General features: G+C 34.4%; 1 protein-coding gene across 2 annotated transcripts; it reads left to right on the top strand.

Moving 5' to 3' along the window:
• Positions 1-1,475: 1,475 nt before the first annotated feature.
• On the top strand, positions 1,476-9,298 carry mmm (missing minor mitochondria). 2 transcript variants are annotated; one of them, XM_065363266.1, is made up of 16 exons: positions 1,479-1,914; positions 2,507-2,655; positions 2,728-2,957; positions 3,723-3,931; positions 4,017-4,248; positions 4,323-4,502; positions 4,611-4,739; positions 4,842-5,003; positions 5,094-5,205; positions 6,618-6,746; positions 6,818-6,948; positions 7,023-7,206; positions 7,300-7,412; positions 7,515-7,672; positions 7,818-7,863; positions 8,631-9,298. In XM_065363266.1, exons 2-16 carry the CDS (start codon positions 2,601-2,603, stop codon positions 8,823-8,825), a joined length of 2,265 nt encoding a protein of 754 aa, XP_065219338.1. In that variant the 5' UTR covers positions 1,479-1,914; positions 2,507-2,600; the 3' UTR covers positions 8,826-9,298. The 2 variants fall into 2 exon arrangements, with proteins under 2 accessions (XP_065219337.1, XP_065219338.1); XM_065363265.1 differs by having other exon boundaries at positions 1,476-1,914; positions 7,300-7,672.
• Positions 9,299-13,795: the final 4,497 nt, after the last annotated feature.

Below are 13,795 nucleotides of genomic sequence, written 5' to 3' on the forward strand. Positions count from 1 at the left end.
TCTTCATATCGCTCTGATATGTTTATCCCGTATCTACATGTAATTTTTCTTTTTGTACCAAGGTTTATAAAGAAGATGATGTACTCATTGGTCACAATCCATTGGATCAAACTGCCACGTATTGTATAGCTCGCACCGTTGATTCTAAGAATGCAATATTATCTGCTTTGGAAAACCTACATCAAACTTATGAATTTCGTGTATCAAACCTCAAGTCCTACGAACCAAAAATATGGCTGTCTTGTGGCAGTGAGAAGGAAGTGGATGAAGCACGAATTGAGTCCACCAGAGAAAAGGTACCACCTACGAGTACGAATATGTAAAATTATTCCCCCTCTCTTATCTCTCTCTACCTTTGTCCAGGTGATTACATATAAGGATAAGAAGTCATTCAAATGCTTGCTAATGCAGGCTCACCAAAAAAAAAAAAAATTATGACCATGAAAGGCTCGTCTCATTCTTAGATTAGGCACTAAACACATCATATTTCAAAGAAAATTAATTCATATTCTTTCAAAAAAAAGGACACGGAAAGATTTTTACTGATTTGAATTTATGCAACGTAGATCAGCGTAGAATGGATCGGAAACCTGGAAAAACGTTACGAAAGCGTGAATTTCGAAGATGTCGACTCAGACTACGTGGAATTTCCCAGCTTGTCTCTTCAAACATACAAAATTTTACGGAAAACCAAACTAGACATAGGTTTACAAGTGAGTACCTACTACCTACCAACCTACCTATTCATTAATACACGACTGGCACACCACGTAGTATACGCTGGCTACTCGGGATCACTATAATATATTGTATGTAATTACACCCATTACTTAATCCATTCGCTCATCGCTGTGATCACGGCTGACGAATTTTAAGGTAAGCGAATATTGTTTCGAAAAACAATCCGCACAAAGACGTCGTCGTTTTAAAAATTATTTTCTGACCTTGAATTCCTATGTCATCGTTTGAAAAATAATAATTTTTTCAAAAGTAGGTACCATTATTGTAGAACATTTTCGTCACAGGTTCACGTCAAATATCATACAGTTCATACGCAAACCTGCACATATGAGATAGCTTTGGAATTCCAGACTGATTCTGAGGTCGTTGAAGATCAAACAGAGCAAACTGACGAACTCAAGTAAGGACGTCGATTACGTATTAGAGGCCTATACCGTATATCGATAGGTAGTCTTCATGACAAAATACAAGTTTTTTTTTGTTTGGAAGATTCTTTCGAAAAATAAAATTAATTATAGGAAGACTTCTCTCAAACGATAAATATACACGTATACGTCGCCTAACTTTTAAACGCACGTAATGAAATCTGGTTACGTGTAATTACAATCAATTTAAACAATAGCAATGGCGACAAGAAAAAAATCCTACCAAGCTATTTAAGGCATCGTACCTACATATATAATAACAACCTTGTAATGGGGAAATATGCCCTGACTGCCATAGGTAGTCCATGTAGTACATATTGCCTATGCAATATTTCGAAGATGTACCTCGTGAAGGTCATCTTATTTCGATTCTTCTAGATCTTTCGATCATACGATCCCCCTGGGCTTTACTCTACCCTAACAGTAAATGACAATGTGTGAACTGCTGACGTCATAGACGATTCGCGAACTCGAGGTATCTCTCTGAGAGCGTCGAGCTCGCCTCCTTACTTGAATCTTGCTATTCGCGGTGGCAAGGTCTGGTCTTTGAATATACCCATTTAACTTAGAATGTGTCGTGCTAGTTCTCTCTTTATTTTATACCACCCTTGGTGGCTAAAACATGATTTATCAAATATCCCTATTTTTGGACCCTTCACCAGATCCGGACTGGGAGAAGTGGCAACCCTACTAAAGTGTTCATAAAAACTAGAATCTACGCTCGGGCCTAGTATTGGGGGAACCACAGGTGAGTAGATTAACGTGTACATTCTATAATGGGATTTTACCCCGATCATATACCTTTTAGATTAACTTCCTTATTATATGTTAATCAAAATTATCTTCCTGCGAGCATGGGGATTTAGTGTGAACCATTGATCGCAGGTAGAACGATGAAGGACATAATCACATCAGATGTTCCTATTAATTTAGTAAGATTCCATTTTTGTTGATGAACTTATAATTCATAACTTCTGTTTAGGCTATCATACTAGCATAGATGTAGGAGTGTTGCCTATGCTAGTTATTTTAGTATTATTTTCGTTACTTGTAAAGTATTTCCATTACTGTAATATTTCATGTAATACATCGACTTTTGGGACATGAAATGTTCACCTGAGTGTTTTTCATTAAATAGTCTTTTGAATTAAATGAATGGTAAGGGTAGGAAGGGTGTAGACTCTCCGTACATTTTGAGCTAGTTTGGGAGAGGTAATTATTCCTTCTCTAAGGAATAATTCTTGCAATGATTCCCTCGATGTAATTATCATAATATCACCTTATCGTATTTATTCCTATCTATACTATTACAACCTGAACTCTTTTTTTTTATTCAACAGCGTTCAAGAAATTTCCACAACTACAACAACATTACATCAACGCCCAGCACAAGACCACGATGTATCGTTGAATTACCATACATCTTTCATAAACATGACAAATCGTTTCAAAAAAATATCTTCAATTGCATGGCATCCGGTGAATCCTGGTAAAAATGATTAGTTAGCCCATCTCATATCCCCTAAAAGCAAAATTTTGACAGCGATATTCTTTTTTATAGGTTATGCTGCAGTAGCCTACACCTCTCCTCTGAAGTCAAGTCACGATGAAAACACCATTTGCGAGAGAACTCACGTGGAAGATGATATAATTCAAAAATCGAGAAAACTGGTGAACGAAAATGATATTGAGACCATTGATTCAATTTTCGATATCATTTCTGCAGCAAAGAAACCTCTTAAAGAGCATCCAACAGATGAAGATTCTGGCAGCGAGACTGATTCGGTGAAGGTGAGCTGATGATACAAAAGATGATAAAATCACCAACGTCCTCTTTCTGGTTCATAAACAGATTAGTAAAAATTCAATTAACCTAAAAAATGAAGAAGTAAAATGAAATACGAGATCTTGATTGTTTGGAGGCGCGAGTTCGAAATTGATTTTTTCGGGGGTATTTCAAATTTTCCAAAGCGAGAAGGTTAATAATTATATCAAAAGTCGTTTTGGAGCAGTCTAATCCAAATGTGTAGACCTATTTTTCCAGAAAATTCGATATGAAAGATTCAAGGGTTTTTTCTAAACTACCTCAAAATCAGCTTTCCTTCCTGAAAATTTCAGTGTATTATACAGGGTGGCCCAACTCAAAGTAAGCTCCTTCCATCAGCGACATAGGCAACTCATCACACATTCATGAATGCATGTTTGCCTGGTCTTAAATTGCAGGCGCCGAGTCGAGTTCGTAAGAAAACAATCATTCAATAAATTTTCTACTCTTTTAAATTCGAGTTGGTACAAATGCTGTTTGTCTTCACCCATCATCAAAAAAAAAAAAAAAAAAAAAAACAAACGTGCCTGCATTTTGAAAAATTTTAATTGAAGCAGATAATCCTGCGTTGGTCCAGGGGAAAAGGAGTATACTTGTTCAGATTTGATCAGATCGAATATAGGAGACCTGAATTGGATATCTAACCAGATCTAATGAAATCTGATCAGATCCCATCACCCCCCCCCCAATCCCTCTAAGGCAAATACTAAAATCTCCCAACACCATTTAAGGAAGAATCAGATGATGAAAACGACGATCAATCCACCAAAGATATCCGAGATGCTGGTACACTGATGATCTACAAAACTCCGGTAACCATTTCCAAAGCACTGTCACAAGAATCGACTTCTAAAACCGACCAGGAGCCAGGTGAACACACTGAAAGCGATCTGAGATGGGCTTCGGATATGATCAAGATTGGCAAAGATCAAGAGAAAAGGTATTAATAATATTTGAGATTGATTATAATCCATCACTGCGCGTGGATCCCGATAATCATAATTTTGATTTGTTGATTTCGAAAGTCTACCACGAGAAGATAAACTGCCCGATGACTCGAGTGATGACACAACCAGTATCAGCAGTCTCGAGTCGGCGTCTTCGTGCTCAACCATGAAATCTGAACAATCTGTGAGAATTCCTGCTTATGAAGACACGGATGGTGAAGATGTCGATTCGATAGAAGATGATTTACCCATCACCGATACTGATAGTTCTGTACTGCTTTGGAACTGCGATAACGATTTGACTCCTCAGGTTAGTTGATCTGCAAAAAGTCCAGTTTTCCAATTATTCTCATCGGTCACTCGAACTATACTTTCAACTTTCAGCTAGAATTATACAATGTCCACGACGTTCACGTCATCAAATTCTACCCTCTGGATGGCAATTTCCTCGCAGGAGGCAGTCGAAGTGGACAACTGGTTATATGGGATATTCGGGATGACATCGAGACTTCAAAATGGCCCCACAAGCAATTGGATCAACATAATTTAGATGCTGAATTCATGGTTAGTGGTTGCAGAGAGTTTTGAGAACGACAGTCCCAACTCATTGGTATTAAAAAAAAATTACGAAGCAAAATACCAATTTAAACGAACGATTTTTTTTCAATCCAGGAAAATCTACCACATTGGGAAGCAGACCAACACAAATGCCCACTCGTGCATCCTGCGGCGATCAGCGTCCGTAACATTTCGCACGTCGATCGAGTCACAGACATCGAATGGATGCATCCGTCGGTCAAGGTAATCACTAATCAGTAATCACACGTCAGTCGGTGCCCATCGAAGGCCACTGAAAAGTTATATTAGTTGCCTACAGCGAATTTTCAGGAACTTTCGTATTAGTTGTCTTCTACAGGTGCAATAACTAAAACTGATTCCGACTCGAGACAAATCCTCACCGCATCTTTGGATGGCAGTATGAAAGTATGGGAATTACAATCTGGTCGAGGAACAGATGATCATAAGGGTGACTCTCGTTCATGGCATTTGCAGTTAATTTATAACGTAAGTATATACCTGGAAATTTAAAAAATTTGACACATTATTCTGGTGAGTGATTTTTTGAACTCATTTCACAAATTATTTATATTACAGATGATCATCACAAACCCTAAATTGGACAAATACCCTTTATCCATCGTAGCATTTAAAATACTTCTACCATCGCCTCAGTACATTCCTTCGTCGTCAAAAAATTTTGTATTTGGTATGTTTCAATTTTTTTTTGTTTTTTAAATCATTAGTTTTACTTCTTGACATGGATTGGATATGTTAATTGCGCCGAGGGTCCGCAAATATTTTCAAGATCCGCTGACTTCTGAAAACATGGAAAATTATCGTCAAATTCTATCATTATGTACCCTGAGAACGAAAAAAAAAATATTTCCAACATTATTCAGAGTTTATTTTAATGGAATTTTACAAATATGTAACTGGTAATTGACTGTTTTTTTTTCAATAGATAAGGGGTTAATTTGGTAATTTTTGACACACCTACTACTGCAAATTTTCAGCGCATAAGTACACACAGTACACACCTAATTATTCATGGTAAATTACAGGTAATCTTTAATTATTGGTGAATTTATAGTATTTTATTCTGAAAAACTAGTATTCATCCTGTGGTAAATGACTAGTGACCTCTTAAGGTCACTGACCTTCCTGTCTAGTCTCTCATGGGGGTCAGTCTGCCTTTCTGAGTTCTCGAGGTTGTACGAGAGCCTGTCTGGCTGTCCAAGGTTGTCTATCTGCATGTCTGCGTTGCCTCTCAAGGCCATTAACCCATGTGTCTAGACTCTCAAGGTCACTCACCAACCTCTCCAGCTTTCCAAGGTCGTCTTTCTATTTGTCTGGTCACTTAAGGTCATTGACCTCTCTGACCTCTCAAGACCATTGATCTGTCTGTCTGATCTCTTGAGGTCACTCACCTACATTCCCAGCCTTTCGTGATTGTCTGTCTACCTATCTTGTCTCTCTAAGTTGTCTGAGTATCTATCTGGCTATCCAAGGTTGCCTGACTGGCGTCTTAAGGTCATTGACCTACATTGTGTTTCAAGGTCGTCTGTCTGCCAGTCTAGCTTCTAAAGATCATTGACTCGTCTGCCTGAACTCTCAAAATCACTGACTTACCTGGCTACCTGGGCCTCTTAAGGTCATTGACCTGTCAGACTCATCTCTTGAGATCACTGACCTCTCATGTACAGCTTCTCATGGTGGCCTGAGTGCCCGATTTGCTGTCTAAGGTAGTCTGCTTCTTAAGGTCATTGATCTGTAAGTAAGGCTTCTCAAGGCTGCCTTGTCTGGCCTCTCAAGGTCACTGATCTTTTCTAGCCTCTCATGGCCATGTTTCTGTCCGGCCTCTCGAAGTTCAATATTTTGACTGGGTAGATGAATGATTTTTTTTTGAATATCTCGTCTGAATTTCGAGAACTTCGTCAAACCAAAAAATGACTTTCTGACAATTTGCCAGGCTTATGAAAACTTGGAGAAAATCCTAAAGGGTTCCTGTCAATGACATTTGATAATCAAATTTGAAACAAAGCAAAAAACATATCCATGATTTAAATTTTTCTTGAAAAGAAAACCGTATCTTTATTTTTTTATGAACCTGATAATCAGTTCCAGAGCTAAACAAAAAGATCAATTTATCCATAGCTGTGGCCAATACCATCGGTGAAGTGGGTATAATCAAGATTGTAGAAAAAAAAGACGCGTTCACTGATATTCCACCGGCAAAAGCTCCAGAAAGTAAAATATTGTACCCAGATTGTTCAATTTTGAACAGCCCATGGGGTACCTATATTTAAACTTTTTTTCAGACTGCAAACATGAATGGTGGGGAATTTGTCATGATGATGTGATTACCTCTTTGTCACAGAACTACTACTTCCCCAACATATTTTTATCAACTGGTGGTAGGATATTCGCATTGTGGAATGCCAATTTCAAGGTACATACTTCCAAGTAATGTCTTTATTCTGAAAAAATCAAGTTCATTTTGATCATCCTCGATTTATTTCGCAGCATGGGCCAATTTGGTGGAAACAATACGCTGTTGATATCGAATTAACTGGAAGCTCATTTTCTCCGTATCATCCAGGATTGATTTACATTTCCACATCGAATGGTAAAGTTGACATTTGGAACGTTACGAAGCAAGTGCATTTACCTTTACTGGAAATAAAAGCTTCTGGATATCGGATCAATGGTATTTTTAATAGTGCTTCAAAATATATTTTTTTTTAAATCTGATTTCGCTCAAAGATAGAAGTTAAATGATAGGGTATATTTATGATTTCAGGGGTGGCTTTGGTGACACCCCCGTCTGCCGAGTATAAACTTAGTATCGCTGATTCGAATGGTATTTTCCATATTTTAAAAAACCAATACGAAGAAACTTGGGACGACGATGATGTACGAGTAACAATTTCACTGTTTAACAATCATTCGAAAACTCAAACCGAAATAACAGTATTTGATATCATTTACCCACTTGATTTATCATGCTTGACGCAGTTGAAAAACGTGGACGTGTTTTTCAAAGGAGCTGAAGAATGTAAGAAACAATTGCTTCATTGGAACAAGCACTGGAAAGATTTAAGTACCACTTCAGACGAATACGGATTCCAATATAAACCCGAGCCGAGAAAACCCGACAAATATGACCCTCAAAGGTAATGAAATTACTCGTACTGAACTCGTCTAGCTTTAATCGCAGTGTTACCTAAACTGGAAAATGAAAATTTTCATATTACAATTTTTAGTAAATTTCCAGATGAAATGTTATTATTTTTAATTTAAATTTCATTTTTTTTTCAGAAAGAAAAGTCTAAGGATGGGTAAACCGAGTCTTCCGATTGAAAAAGTAATAATTTCAAATATAAAATGTACAATTATTTTTATTAATTCACATCTAATATTTTTAAATGTAAGATGGGAAAATTTTTTAAAAAGTAGGTAGGTAGGTATATTCAAGAAATCTAGATGGAATTAATTTTCAAATTAAAGCAAATTCATTTCCTCAAAGTTCACCATTTAGAAATGAATTATTTCAAAATTCTCATTTCAAGTTCGTTCACGAACGATTAACATCAAATTTTCTGAAAAATAATCACACCATTAAACGCCCGCACCATGTTCAACTTTATCAACTATTCCTCAATTTTCAAGTTCTTTTCAAGTAGCTTTATCAATGTTCATTTAAAACCTTTCTCTCCATAAAGAGCAATATAATTCTCAGTAACGATTAAAATCGTTTTTGAAAATTCTTTCAAAACACTCCCATGGGTAAAATGAGATTGAAAATGGGCAAAAATAAACGACCATCAGTGTGTTATTTTTCTTAATAGATTTCATATCCGATCTACGAGTAAAACACATTCACATGTCAACTCGAGATTACGTAAGAAAATATTTTTTTCTAATGAGACGAGTAAATGACGTAATTTTCAAACTTGTAAATTTTATCACATTTTGAATATTTTAGCGAAAAATATCGAAGAAAGGCGAGAATAAAATCCTCCCAATTAGAGAATATCTAAAAATACGAATGAGTTAATTACTACTTCCGCAACACAACTCGATGTAAAAATAATCATCTACCTATATTCTCCTAATTTGTAATTTTTTCAGCTCATTGCCAGCCCAATTGTCGACGATAGACCACTGCTGGAAAAAATTGCGGATTCTCAAGAGCACAAAGAGCTACTTCAAAAACTCTTGGACGATTATAAAGCTCTCCCAAAACTCATACCTGAAGCTCCTGATACTTCAACGAAATCACAACCTTTATCAATCAACGATATTCATCGTATTTATTGCACATAACTTAAGAATATAGACATCAAAATGGAGATAGACATTCAAGCTGTGTATCGAGATGAAGGCAGATGTATAATTTTTTCATAACGACAAACGACGATAAAACTCATGCTAGTCAATTTTTTCGCTACGATAATACGAGTTTATTTATTGGTTTTGACGGTTTCGCGTTTATAGACAAAAGAAGAGAGAGAGAAAGGCAGATAGTATAGCGAAACAGGGTGAGAGTTCGTTTTCTATGTAACACAGATAAACATGAATTTATAGCTGTAAACTGCTTAAAAAATATTATTTATGGCGTCATAAATTTCGACATTGTACTTCTGCTAATAATCATTTAAGTTCGAAATGAGAATTTATTTTTAATGAGTATTTTAAAAATTCATAGCCTATGAGCAGATACGTTACACAAGCCTTGTTTTTTATTTAGGTATACCTATATTTTGTTTTGGAAAACAAATTACATCATACTAACACAATATCGCTATTTTTTCACAGTTTATCAGAATGATTCGTGAGGTGTTTTTTTTTTACTCGGACGCGCCTTTGTGACCTCCCTGCTTGGTTGCATGGTTCCGCAAAACTACCTACCTACGACATTTCCCTTAAAAAATGCTTCCTTCTTGGTACCTATATTATAAGAAAATGGTATAATCGTAATCAACTTACGAGCGAATATTTTCTTTTTAAAACGTTTGTACGTAATTAAACTGCGGTTAATAATTTAATTCACACGACAAAAAATGTCGTCATCGTTTATAGTCCAGACTATTCGTGTCACTGAACGGTGGCGTATGTACGTAAGTTTAAAACATATTTTAACGCCTAAGATTCGTACATTATTGGAAACTAAGTAAGTAAGCAATTAGGAACATCCGATGACCTATTATTACCCACGGGTCTTGGCGACCACTTTAACGAGTTAATTTTGGAATATATAAGGAAAAATAATTTAGATGTGTTTGTGGTGAAGATAACGCACGGTATCCGTATAGCGCCGAATTTCACTTTTCCTCTCAAAGTTCGAGCATATGATTCAAACTAAATTTCGAAATGACTAGGTAAAATATACGAAATATAGTTTTTAAAATTAAAAAATTATGAAATTTTCAATTCTGTTGAAAAAATGGTATTCCCCGAATAATGAAAAAAAATCCTTCATAAGTCGAAATTTTTTTTCTTAAGCTCGCACGTGAAGAATACAAGTCATTTTAGACTGTCTAAAATTTTCAAAACACAAAAACATTGAAATTGACATCGAACATGGGCTTCTGAACTGCTACAAAAATCAAAATTGAAAACAAACCATTTCAAAAAAAAAAAAAAAAAAAAAAAACGAAAAAAAGATTATGGCCTCTTTGTTTTATTATTTTTTGAGGGAGATTTAGTTGGAATAGAAGGTATTGAGAAATAAATGGTCAGAATAAACGATTTTCAAATACATAAGTACCTACTCAAGTACCTATTTTAGAAACAGTCAGAAAAATAACCAAAATATGAATGTAGCAGTTTCGTCATTTTTTTTTTAATTCAACGTCTCCAGTTACAAAACGTTTGAAACAACATGATTCATTTTTTTTCAAGAAATTCATCATTGATAATTTTGTTTAAATTCATTCCTAAAAAATTGTGTAGATACTTTTATTAGGATTGAAAAATCGGAATTTATATCTACACCAGTTTCAAAATTCAAACTTTCATCAAAAAATCATTGCAACATTCTTTATAATGCGAATGAGATTAACATAAACCAACACTGATCATAAACATTACATTAAAATTGTATTTCTTTTTTTTCTTTTTAAATAAAAAATTTCTTATTACGCAATAAAAAAAAATAGATAGGAAATTTACAAAAAAAACTTTATCGATTTTTCTTGAAATTTTCAGGATTTTGGCTGTTTATAATTTGAAGGAATTTTTCCAGGGAAATATTTTCTTGACGACGATTTACTTCGCCACCTGCTTGAAATAGGTAAAAAAAAAATATAAATTTACCATGTTTAGGCGTTAATGTTGCATTTAAAATTTTAGCCTCAGACGAGAAAGTGTCACTCATAAGATCTGTTCACTTTTTGACGAACGATGATGTATTTTCTCGGTCATTTTTCTCATTGCATAATACTTTTTTTTTAAAACTAATTCCTTTCATTTTCAAGATAGGCCAAATTCTTCCAATGAAGTAGGTACAGTTTTTTTTCAATATAAATATTCAACTCCCTCCTCTCTCCCAGACAAAAAAAAATCATTCCTGCAATTTTCCTCATCGACAAACAGATTGTGTCTCTTCAACATTCGAAGTAGGTACGCAACATGATTCTCAAACTTTCAGTTTATTTTTGTAAAAAGAATAAAATATAAGAGTCTATACGTGCATCTAGAGTTGAGGAAGATTTGAATCAAAAATATCGTGATTTGATTCGGGATTAAAACCATTTTTTAAAACGTGATTCGTGATTCGGATTTTTTTTTTTTTTTAGCTGTGATTCTTAATAAAATTCTGAACAATTATGAGCCACGAATCATTTTTTTCCATCTCGTGCATTGCTTCTGAATTTTGCAACTTATTTTACCAATTTTGTAAGTGATATTTCAAGAAATTTTACCAACTATACGTCTCAATTACAAAAATTTCATCAATTTATGGCAATTTTCAGTTATTTTTACGCTAATTTCACAGTTTTATAATATTTTAATCAAATTTTCATCTTTTTATTCTACATTGGTTAAATTTGATCAACATACAGATAAATAATTTTTAAAAGCCTACGCAATTCACAATTTTTTTTTTCAAATCCGGAGATATTTCAGCAATTTCTACTCGTTTTAAATGCCACTTTAATCAAGTTTTAACGCTCTTTTAGGCAATTTTCGTAAGATTCTGTTTGATTTTATAAACATTTCATCAATTTTTGGTACTCAATTTTCAAGTTTGTCTAATGCAATTTGCAAAAATATTGAAAAAAAAGAGAGAAAAAAATGGAAATATGTAATTTGAAGATTAGGTATAAATCACAAACACAAAGATGAAGCAATGGAATCAATTTACCAAACAACATTTTTCACTAAATCAAATTTAATGGACGATTGAGTAATCAAAAATGATTCGAAAATTGCGTGATTCGAATCACTTTTTTGAGGAATTGATTCGTGATTCTGATTCGGATTTTTTATTTCGTAATTCGTTTCAATCCTGCCTGCGTCTATCAAAATTGAAAAAAAGTCACAAATTTATGATTTTTCATGTAGTCCGGTCCGGCACATGGCAATAGGAATAATTTCACCCCCCCTCCCCATCTTCCAACATCAGATACCTTATCGACCATGAAGATCCAAAAAGTAGCTGGAAGCTTCAATCCGATTTGAAATCCACATGCAGTCGATTTTCATAGCGTATTGAAATTGGTTTCCAGAGTGAATTTCAGCTTAATACTGCATTAATTGATGAAATTCGGTGAAAATTTCAAGTTTCAAAAATCCACTGGAGGCTCCAAGATTTTTCGAAAAATCGCTGGCGACTCAAAATGACTCAAAGCTATACCAGCAGTCGACTTAATAAGGTTTTCAAGTTTGAATGCAACGTGAATTAACTATTTCATGAAATTTCGTGGAAAATTTTTCAAGTTTAAAAAATCTGCTAGAGGCTCCAGAACTGCTCAAAACGTTTTGAAACCATTTTCAATCGATTTGACAGGTCGAAATAGGGCATATTCCAAATTCCAGCTTTCTAGATCAATTTGGTAAAATTTTGTTTTTTTCTCATTTTTGGCCAAAATTTGATTTCAGGGTGTCCACTAATTTCTGGAAATGATTTTCCCTGACTTTTCCAGGTTTTCCAGACCAATTTTTCCATTTTTCCAGACCATTTTTTTATATTTTCTATGCTTCTTCACACTTTAATTAAAGAGGATTTTTTGGGGAGGGGGGTTGTAATTTTATTTCATAAGCTTCTCTTCGAACTGGATACATCTTTGGATATAAAAAACAGCTAAACTTCGATTATCAACTTCTTAAATTAAAAGTACATGAATAAGTAAAACATGCATCAATTTTGGCCAATTGATACGTACAAAATTCATATGATTTATGAAAATTTTTCTTCTGTTTTTTAGATTCTTGGAGGCTTGAAAATGTGAATTTTTTCTTTTTGAAAATGAGAAACAAATTGGCCCGAGCGAAGCGAGGGCTAGAACTTTTGAAAATTCTCATTTCGAGATGCCTAAAAACGAGGTTTTTTTAATGCAAAGAGTTTATTTTTTGGTTTCTTAAATTTTAATATTAGAATAATGTTTTTTTTTTGAATAGGCTCGAGCGAAAGCTTCTGAAAATTTGCATTTCGAGAGGCATAAAAACGAGGTTTTTTCACGTGAGTACAAGTAGTTTTTTTTTGGCTTTTAAAATTTTAGAATTTGAATGATATTTTTTTCGAAGGAAGTTGATTTTGACAAAAAACAGAACAGGTCCAAGCGAGGACGAAAGCTCTTGTAAATTTGTATTTCGAGATTCATAAAAACAATGTTTTTTTGTGAGGAGTTCATTTTTTGGTTTTAAAACTTGATTTTTATTATCTAGAAATGTTCATCTTAAATGTGAAAAAGAAAAGAAAACAAGCCCGAGTGAAGTGAGGGCAAAAGCTTTTGAAAATTTGTCTTTCGAGAAGTAAAAAATAATGTTTTTCTTTCAACACAGGTCCTTACTTATCCAAAATTTTCAATTGATCATTTCTACAAAATTCCAGGGATTTTGCGTGAAAATTACGAAATTCCCTGACTTTTCCAGACCGACCAAATTTCCTGACTTTTCCAGGTTTTCCAGGCTTGTGGACACCCTAGATTTTCAAAAAATCACCAAAAATCGAAGCGTTTGAAATTTTGGCTGGTGATAAATTTTTGTATGCTCTTTCGATCTAGCTTTGTCCAGTTCAAAAAATGAGTCCCATGTTGGAAAGTAAAATCTGTGATTTTGGCTGACCTATC

The sequence above is a fragment of the Planococcus citri genome, chromosome 4 (assembly GCF_950023065.1).
Source record: "Planococcus citri chromosome 4, ihPlaCitr1.1, whole genome shotgun sequence".
NCBI classification, from domain to species: Eukaryota; Metazoa; Arthropoda; class Insecta; order Hemiptera; family Pseudococcidae; genus Planococcus; species Planococcus citri.

Bases quoted from the DNA above. Each gene is read 5' to 3' on its own strand.
- mmm (XM_065363265.1), top strand. From the start codon at position 2,601: ATGACAAATCGTTTCAAAAAAATATCTTCAATTGCATGGCATCCGGTG. The intron at 4,740-4,841 runs GTAATCACTAAT...CTTTCGTATTAG, and splicing joins GGATGCATCCGTCGGTCAAG to TTGTCTTCTACAGGTGCAAT. The intron at 7,864-8,630 runs GTAATAATTTCA...TAATTTTTTCAG, and splicing joins CGAGTCTTCCGATTGAAAAA to CTCATTGCCAGCCCAATTGT.